The sequence below is a fragment of the Triticum urartu genome, chromosome 3 (genome assembly GCF_003073215.2).
Source record: "Triticum urartu cultivar G1812 chromosome 3, Tu2.1, whole genome shotgun sequence".
Taxonomy (NCBI): domain Eukaryota; kingdom Viridiplantae; phylum Streptophyta; class Magnoliopsida; order Poales; family Poaceae; genus Triticum; species Triticum urartu.
This window is the reverse complement of record NC_053024.1, coordinates 612,330,630-612,340,728: the sequence shown is the minus strand read 5'-3', so window position 1 is coordinate 612,340,728 and position 10,099 is coordinate 612,330,630. Positions and strand designations below refer to the sequence as shown.

The 10,099-nt window shown below is 43.3% G+C and overlaps 1 protein-coding gene and 1 pseudogene across 1 annotated transcript; both read right to left on the bottom strand.

Moving 5' to 3' along the window:
- Positions 1-594: 594 nt before the first annotated feature.
- Positions 595-1,068, bottom strand: LOC125547024 (annotated as a pseudogene).
- Positions 1,069-5,345: 4,277 nt separating this feature from the next.
- LOC125548847 (zinc finger protein 6-like) lies at positions 5,346-6,130 on the bottom strand. Its single transcript, XM_048712376.1, has one exon. It carries the CDS (start codon positions 6,093-6,095, stop codon positions 5,496-5,498), a length of 600 nt encoding a protein of 199 aa, XP_048568333.1. The 5' UTR covers positions 6,096-6,130; the 3' UTR covers positions 5,346-5,495.
- Positions 6,131-10,099: the final 3,969 nt, after the last annotated feature.

Here is a 10,099-nt window from a genome sequence, read left to right as displayed (position 1 = left end):
TCCGGAAATTTTGGAAAATAAATCTGGCCGGTTGTTCTCCATTCATCGTCCCACAAAATATTAGAGTCTCTTTCTTCTCTTGAGATATGCAAATGACTTGTTGATGTCCTGCAAGTGCACAGGAATAATTGAATCAAAATTCCAGGGAAGTATTTTCCAAAAACTTGTTATTCTTAAATACTTTCTTCTAGTTCTAGTTCTAGCTCTAGTCCTAGTTCAGCATCATCTATAAAATTTCTTCTAGTTGCAAGATGGCAAAAGTTATTATTCTTAAAATTTTGACAAGTCATGTTGTCGGTTAATGGTATCCAAACTGACCAATATTGAACTAGAACCACGGTTGATAGACCAGATATTGTACACTTACTTTTCTATAGAATCAAAAGCAATATAGTGCATGATGAAAAATATGGAGTTCAAAATTTGATGTAATATGGGACTTGGTTCAAAGAAACTATACTGTGTTTTTATTCATATATTCACATATGGCAATAGCAGATGTCATCTCAAACAATTAACACATGATCCTATGATACATAATACAAGACACACAATAATAACAACTCAACCGAACCAAACAGACTAGAGAAACTATCACACATCGCTCTTGATGGCAGAGCTATAGCCGGTTTGGTCGTCATAGAACTTGGACCATAGCATGACACCACCGTATTTTGAAGAGCCCTTGATGAGTGGCAGCACACTCGAAGTGAGCTCGCTGGCAGGGACGAACCCTGTGCCCGCTGCGTCCTTAGAGGCCGGAAGCCCCAAAAAGATCTTCCCCGCCGGCACTGACTCCCACTTCTTCCACGCGTCCATGAATGCCCCCCGCCCCGCACTAAACTGGCATTCTTCGTTGTTATAGAACTGCACCCACACGTAGTCGAACAGCCTTGTACTGATCGCACCGCCATCTCATTCATCCGGGAACGGGCACTGAGGTGCCGCGCTCAGCAGTACGGTCTTGCCTCCGTTCTTTCCCAAATTCTTTAGGTCAATGGCAAGATCGTTCCAGAATTTGGCGCTGCCTTGCTCGATGTCAAAGTCAATGCCGTCCAGCACGACGTGTCAACGCTTTCTTTAGTGGATTTCGCTTCGTGTCGTCGCTTGTCCGTTCCTGCGTCTAAATCTACCGGTAATGTTCGCGGTTAAAGTAAGGCTGAGATGCAGAACAAATTTCGTTGCAGCCGGTATGTTTCCATGCTAAATAATTTTACATTAGGACTGATCAACGGTTCACCAAAGATTAGTGAAAGCGAGTGCGTCTCCTAAAAAAAAGAGTGCGTCAAAATCACAAACGCTCCGCCGTACTCAACCAAAATATCAACAATACGTGCGATAGAAACTGTACCTTCTCCTCTGTTTTCTGGCGTACATACGAAATCTTACTCCTCTGGTCTTTTTTACTCCAATTCGTCAAAAGTAAAATTTCAGAAAGTTTGACCAACTATAGAAAAGAAATATAAACATTCACAATGCGAAATCAAAATCATTAGATGCATCATGAATTTGACATTTCTATTGTATAACTTTAGAATTATAGATGTTGATATATTTTAATATAAATATGGTGAAACGCTATGAAATTTGGCTCCTGACAAATCTTATATATGGAGTAAAAAGAACCACAGAGAATACGATTTGTCAGGAGCCCATATATATGGAGTAAAAAGAACCGCAGGAAATCACGACCGTGCATCTCAGGAACGAAAAAAAACGTGTTTTCTCTCTTTTTTTTCTTTCGCAAGACGTACGGTTTTCCTTCCCCGAGAGGCACGGACGTGCCTCTTTCGGAAAGGGAAAAAACCATGCTCCCGATTTGGTTTTTTCATACGTTTTTTGTCGTGAAGAAAAAGTTCGCCAAAACCTATCAACATGGGATCTAGGTTTGAAGATATCGACGCGGGGAATCCAATGATGGAAACGGCTCGAGATTTGGACGCACGGTTTAAGAGATAAAACGTTTTAAATAAACGGATCTACAAAAAAAGGAAACCTTCCAGGTTGCGACAAGTGCGCACATATAGATGTGCGCCACTCGTCGCAACCTTGAAAGCTGGGAGTAATCTTTACAACGAGTACTTCTTAATTAGTGATTTCGCCAAGCCGAGCACGTTTATATCTCATTTATAGCAAGATGTAGGGTAGCCTCTCCTAAAGGCGACCACCAGAGAGTGACGGCCCAGGTGTGCGGGAGGCCACAGGCCACAACTTGATTTTTTTTCAAATGTTTTTTTTCATGTTTTTATATGTGTATAAAAAAAATCTTGTGTCTACGAAAAATGTATAAAAAAATATACAAAGTTAACCAATCATTTGAAAAATGTTCATCACACATTTGGAAAATGTTAAATATGTATAGAAAAAAATGGTTCCCATGTATACAAAATATATACAATATGTATGAAAATAATGTTGATCATGCATTTTAAAAAGGTTAAACATGTATAAAAAATGTTGATCATATATTTATAAGATGTTCAACATTTATAAAAAATATTGATCATGTGTTGAACACTTTAATGATGGCAATAGCTATTTTTCACACACAATGTACATTTTGTATATACATCAGAAACAATTTGCATACATGTTTAACATTTTTAAATACATAATTAACTTATTTTAGATGTATGTTTTTTGGTGTCTACTTTTATTTAATGTACGGTGTACATTTTTTGTATACACCAGTAACATTTTTATACACGTTTAATATTTTGAAAATGCGTGATCAAATATTTTTCATATAAACAATAAAAAAGAAGACCAATGAAAACTTAAGAATAAATAAAGGAAATCATTATAAAAAAAAGAAAAAACCACAAAAAACCACCACAAATAGAATGGAAAACCGAGAAAGAAACAAAGAAAATGACAAAAACCGAAAACAAGAAAGATACAAAAAGAAAACCGGCGAAAAAAAGAAGAAAAGAAAAAATACCAGTGAAAACCAAGAAAGAAACAAAAAAATCAAAGAAAACAAAGAAAAATAGAGAACCGATAAAGACACAAAGAAAACCAGTGAAAAGCAAAAAAAAGGGAAGAAAATCAGCAAAGAAACAAAGAAACCGAAAAGAGAAACAAAAAGAAACGATAAAAAACAAAGAAAACCGCGTTTGAACCAGGGAAAAAATAACAAAGAAGATCGTGAGCCAAGGAGCAAAAAAAAAACCCAAAGAAACGGGGCAACCCAGTTGCCACGTTAGATAAAAATCCTTCGGACGAGAGAAGTTACCAACTCGCACTAAGCGAGCAATAGCTCTCGCGCGCCACCCCTGCCCAACCCCGAGCGCCCGTAAGCACGAATGAACGGCACAGCTAGCCCACCCCACACTAGCACTGCTTGATTCCATGGAGACTACTCAACATGCATGAGTAAAAAAAGTGTGTGTTGTTTCAAACACACGAGATTCAATACTTATCTTTTTCAAACTAAGCCTCCAAACCAGTAGCGGCGGCAGGATATCAATCCATGCATCAAGCAAGTTGTTAGATAACTGTATACTACATTGTGCTAAAGTGTTACTTTTTGCTACAGTCAACAAAGCCAAACTCCCCCACGCTCCAGGCCAACGCCCTGCCTGCCTGGGGCCTAACGCCACCCCTGCTCCAATCCATGATCTGCTTGAACGGCTGTACTTGTTGCAATGATGACATCATTCTAACAAGGCCAAACACATGTACATTTGGGCGATACTTTTTTGATTTTTTTTTTTTTTGTGTGTGTGGGTGTTGGGGGGGGGGGGGGGGGGGGGGTTGTGGGTAATACGATTATGTCCAATGAAGCCTGTGAGTTGTGTTGGGCACACTTTTTTCATGGTGGTAATCGGCGGAAAACCTCTGTCGATTACCAGGGAAAAGTGTCCCATTTTTCGTCGATTACCATATTCAATGAAGCTCGTGAGTTGTGTTGGGCACACTTTTCACATGATGTGTCCAATGAAGCCCGTGAGTTGTGTTGGGCACACTTTTCCCATGGTGGTAATTGCAATTTGATAGCTGGAATAACTACATAAGTAGAACGGTGATAAAAATAGCATATGCAACTAGATAACTAAATATTAAATCAGTGTCATGGTGGTAACTGCAACTTGAAATTTGGGTAACCATGCTACTGCTATCGTCATAACTATAACCTAAAGTGCCTGGTAATTATATTATTGTTATGATGGTAATGCCAAATTGAACGACTCAGTAAGTACATACATGTTATAGTGATCAGTACTACCTAGACATCTGAGTAATTACATCAATGCAATCCTGGTAAATATGACATATAGATTCTGTCGTGGAAAGCATTTACCTGAAAGTCTGGGTAACTACACCATTCTATGGTGATAATTATAACCTAAATACTCTCCATTCACAAATATAATACTCCCTTCGTTCCTAAATATTTGCCTTTTTAGAGATTTCGAATGAACTACCACATACGGATGTATATAGACATGTTTTAGAGTGTAGATTCACTCATTTAGCGCCGTATGTAGTTACTTGTTGAAATCTCTAGAAAGACAAATATTTAAGAAGGGAGGGAGTATGTTCTAACTTTTTTCTAAATCTGATATATACAGATACATTTTAGTGTGTTCGTTCACTTATTTCAATCCGTATGTCCTCCAATGTGAAATATCCAAAACATTTTATATTTGTGAAAGGAGGGAGTAGTTGAGAAACTACATACATATGTGTGGTGGTAGCTGTAGTCTACAGTGGCAAGTATCAAGAGGTAATTCGCACCTACACATCCAGATACATATATTAGCACAACTGTAGTAACTATAATATGGACAACTGGGTAACTTCATTGGTGTAATAATGATACTTTAAACTGGACATCAAGATAATTACCGTGATCTTAGCATTTTGTAACTAATCACATACTATGATGCTGATTAATCACTAAACAGCCCGAGTACATTATCATTTTTTGCGGGGAGTACTACATTATCATTTACAATGATAACAGATCACTTAATAACTAGCTATGGTGGTTATTATCTAATATCGAGGTACCTATATCACCTGCAGCATGTCTGTAGCTGGTTACCCTGATAAAGATCAGGTAATATTTAATTGAATAACAATTGAAATATTTGGTGTCAAGTTCAGTAGTTAGTATGAAATGGTGGCCTCCTTTTCTTATGGATTAATTTAAATATTGGGCAATCTTTGGTTCCAAATATTGTTAACAATGTTATCACGATTTACTTATGGATTAATTCAATTGAAAAATGGTTAATATATTCAATATGATATGATCCGGAAAGAATATTTGAGATGTATTTAATTTCTTAAACGATTTTTCAGATATGATCATCATGTATACCCATCGATCATTTCTTCGCATGAAAGTCCGAATGAATGGACAACGAGTAATAGGATTCCCAAGAGAACGAAAGAAGTGACGTGGTCATAAACTTTGGAAGATGGGACTTGACAACTTGTTACATTACATGGTTAACTCATGCATGTGAGGATGGATTTATCCAATTTCACGATGACGTGGCCGGAGCAAGTCTGAGATCGAGGTCGAGCCCCACCCCCATCGCCGAGGCTTCCTCGGTGCTGTCATCCGCTGGAGTGCAGGCACGAGCACCACTGCTGGTGCTGATGGCGGCACTGCCGCAGTCCTCCTTTGGTTCCTGGAGCAGCCGCGGCTGGGCGTGGCACCCACCACCGGCCGGCAGAGCATGGAACGGCAGGCCCGCCGCTGACTGGTGCGCGAGGTAGACCCATCTGTGGAAGGCGTCCCGCGTGTAGGCCGACGACCCTGCGTGTCCCACGGCGATCAGGTGCCCCGGCGGCGGCGCGAAGTAGCTCATCCTGGCGTCCACGTGCAGGCGCGCGCGCTTCAGCTGCTGCCGCTCCTTCTTGTGCGCGTTCTGATGCCCGCCCAGCGCCTGCGAGTTGGCGAACTCGCGAGAGCAGTACTGGCACCCGAACCTCCGCGCGTCGGCCGGCGGCGTCGGCGGCGGAGTCAGCACGGCGGCAGCGGCGTCGGTGGCGCCGCCGGGCACGTCGTAGCCGAAGATCCTTAGGGACGACGGGCTTGCTGGCGTCATCTTGGGCTGGTCGCACCGTATGTCCGCCATGGATGATCTAGCTAGCTTGCTAGGTAACACGTAAGTGTTGAGGTGCTCAAGTGTCAGCGATGCACGAGGTGAGAGATTATGTAGCGCGCGGGGAGCGGAGGGAAGTCGCACCTGCTCGGAGAAAATGGAGTCATGCATGGGACGGGAAGAAATCGGAGGGCATGCATGCCTAGCAAGATTGGAGGTAGGTGAGTGAACATTGAGCAGATGGTCACACGCAACGCCAAAGCTTCCACCTTCCAGATGAGATATCAAAGTAGCATCGTTCTAGAACGGCAAAGTGCGTCTGCTTGTGCGCTACGCTGGCCCTCCGGGATGCCATTCTCGTACCGCTCGATGTATGGGTGTGAATGACATCTTTATCGATTGTGTCGTTTGTAGATGGTGACATGAAGGTTCCATGAGTTCCGCGCAAGTAGGACGTACGGAAAGACCCATTAGCTTACCTGCACCTTTCCCTTCTTGTCAATACTCAGTACCAACCAAGGAGAATTTTTTCACTTTATATAAGAACTTCAGAAATAGATTGGTAGAGAAAAAAGTTAAGAATAGGTTTGCTTCTCTCTATTAGTCTATGGGCCAACAAATTAAGAGGATTCACGTGGTAAAAACATTGTTTGCATATACAAGAAGATTCACACACTAATTACATTATTCGATAAGAAGCTTCTAGGCGCCCGGCTGTGCATTTGAAGGAGCATTTAATTAGTTAGATAATATTTCTCTTAAGTGGGCTGAACCTACAGGAGTCTTGCACTGCTGTGTGAGCAATATTTTACGTGTGCATAGGGTGTTGTTCACAGGACGAACATTCCCTTTCTTTGACATGATTGTTTCTTGTTCAGCCCAACCCCCACCCCCCCCCCCAGCAGGAGAGAGAGAGAGAGTATGTGTGTGTGCGTGTGTGTGCGTGTGTTGTTGTTGTTGCAATGTTTTTTTTACATAATGAATGGGAGAAAGAGTGTGTTTTGCAAACAAGTTAGGAGAGAGAGAAAAGAGCATGGTCCGGTCCCATGTGGCCACAAAAAGTGCAAATTTAGGGGGCGAGGGGAGGCTAGAACACCCCCCCCCCCCCCCCCGCCCCCCTAATGAATTGTTTTTCTTTGTTACTACTGGTTGTTGTTACAAAAAAATCACTCCATAAGAACTTTGCCTCCTCCATTAGCAAACTTGTCCCCTCTATGTGTGAATCATGGCTCTGTCATACAAAGCAACATCCTACCTACACCGTTCGCCATGGGTTGATGTTCCCTCCGTTTCCTTTGGTGGCGGGCGAGGTGGTTGGCTGGTGCGGCCTGCATAGCGGATCGGCTGTGTGGGTGTGACGGCGCAAGGAGCACCGGCGGCTGGATCAGTTGCTCGGCTTCCAGATCCAAGGGATTCGCATGCTGAGACAACCTTGTTCGCTTGCAGGCGGCTATGTGCTCCTGATCTAGCAACGACCGGGCTCCGCAGGCGCCCGTCGGTGATGATGATCTGCCTTTTGTGCTCTAGCTCCAGCAATGTCAGCCTTAGGCCGATGGGCCTATGCAGAGAGCTCTCTTTGGCAAAGTGGTAGTCTGCAGTGGTGTGCTTCACTGTCGGATTGGTCCTTATTACTCTGACCTACGACAGCAACCTTGTTGCGGATTACGGTGGCCACCGATCTTCAGGTTCAGTGATTGACTTTGGCGAGAAGATGCAAGCTATAGACAACGAATTGATGTAGAGGGATGGTTGTGCAGCAGCGGCGGTACATCGCGGGTAGCTGTTGGGGTGGCGGAAAAGCGGTGGCGACGACACATGATTGCCTTCGATGGTGGTGCTTCTCGAGCACCTGGTCTTAAGCTCCAGGGTGAAAACCTAGGTCTGGCCTGGCAATGGCAATGTTTTTTCATCGTTACCTTGTTGAAGGCATTGTTCGGACATGCTTAGACTGATTCTTCAAGGTGAAAACCTAGAATCTGGCCTTGAGTGGTTGGATCTTGCTGCTGAAGAACTTCGTTGTCCATGTAATGTCATGAGTCGGTTGGTGCAGATATGGTCATTGTTGTAGTTTGTCAATCGCGATCCGATCGCTTTGGGGGGGGGGGGGGTCTCGCCAACACATAGCTTCGGTCTTATATGACTTTGTGGGTGTTTTTGTGTATGTGTGTTCACTGGTATTGGTTGTGTGCATCCTAACTATACAGAGGCCGAGTGTGTGCTCGTTATGTTTGTATCTTCTTGATGCTCTATTTGAGTGGATAAAAACCACCCTTTATCAAAAAAAGGTCGGGGTTTGTAGTGCTATGCGAACAATACTTTGCGTGTGGGTAGGTGTTGTTCACCGAGTGGAGATTCCTCTTCTCTGACATGATTGTTTCTTCTTTATCCACATGTTGCTCAAAATTAGAGTGTATGGTGCATCAAAAATTAGGAGAAAGAGTATTCAATTGACATTTTCAGACAAAGAGCGTGAGAGAGAATGTGTGAAGCAAGCGAGTTAGGAGAGAGAAGAGAGAGCCTGGTTCGGCCTCATTTTGGCCACAAAGCAACAACCTTCCTATAACCTAGCTAGCCACCCGGCTCAAAACATCGAGTCAACCCCATGTTTTGAAACACCCACAACCTGCAAACACGTTTGCATGGCTCATAACTACGCACACATCTCAGTGTTCAACAATGGCTAGGATAAGTGGTGTGGGTAAGCCCAGGAGTAGTCACACATTTCCCTATTTCACAAAAAAAGTGGACTTTCTACTCTTGGATGTGGGTACACCCTCTATCCACGCCATTCGCCACAGGTTGTTGTTCACTCGTGATGTAGACAATGTGCATGTGGTCGGGCTGATTTGAAAGGATGTGGGTCGAACCTGCAAGAGTCTTGCAGTGCTATGCGGACAGTATTTTGCATGCGGACAGATATATAGAGAAGTGATGATCGACTATTAATGAAAAAACACCATGCATGTTGAGGTGGGCCTTTGATAAGGTGGCATGAGTAGTGATGCATGTTGAGGTGGGCCTTTGATGAGGTGGTGTGAGTAGTGATGTAGTATGTCTATATGTTGAGAGAATTTAGTAGTGGAGATCAACTACTTAGATCTATATATATAGAGGATATGTTAATGTGTATTCGCATATTTAGACCATGAGAATATGGTGAACCTACATACCGGATCGTTATACATTGAGGTTGCTAAATGTCAGATCATAACTAGGTGATCGTAAAAGTAACTTACAGGTATACCAGAAAAGTATGTCATGGTGCTTGTTGTAATTTACTATATGTCGGGGATATACCCCACGGTGTAACCCGGATGGATCTTGGTGACTCACTGGTGACCCGCCCGGAGCTTGGCGACTCACGAGTAACCTACCCGATCTTGGAGACTCATTAATAAACTGGCGTGCGGGTCAGACGGATGACAAGGCCCAAGGCCCAGTATGCCGGTTCGTATGATGGTGGGCCGGTTTAAGAGGAAAGCATAAGGAATATTCCCTTACAAAGGAAGCAAGACTAGGACTCCACTTGTAATAGAGTAATCCTAATCCTAATAGGACTAGTCATATAAGCCGCCCCTTCAACATATATAAGGAGGGGCAGGGCTCCCCAAGAGGGACATGTTCCACAAATTTCACAAGTTAGGTTTAGATAGACAAGTCAATAGCTCTCGAGAAAGAGCACCCTTGTAATCGTGATCATCATCATCAATATCAATGAACCAGGATGTAGACTTTTACCTCCACCGTGAGGGGCCAAACCTGGGTAAAAGCCTCGTGTCTCTCATCCCGTTCAACCACTCTCAAGTTACCACATAGATGCATTGGCCTCACGACTAAGTCCTCATACTAGGACATCTGCAGTGATAATTCCACGACAGTTGGCGTCCACCATAGAGCTTGCGCACGGTGGTGTTGAGTTCTTGAAGGAATCTCTTTAGGGATCGAGAAGCTCATGAATAGACGGATGAAGAAGAGCCGGCTTTGAACAATCGCGCAGGGTAACGCGAGGCCGGACAACCTTGAGCGCAGCTGGCGGT

What these genes read in the sequence shown, in the direction of transcription:
- LOC125548847 (XM_048712376.1), bottom strand. Translation starts at nt 6,095, where the DNA reads ATGGCGGACATACGGTGCGACCAGCCCAAGATGACGCCAGCAAGCCCG.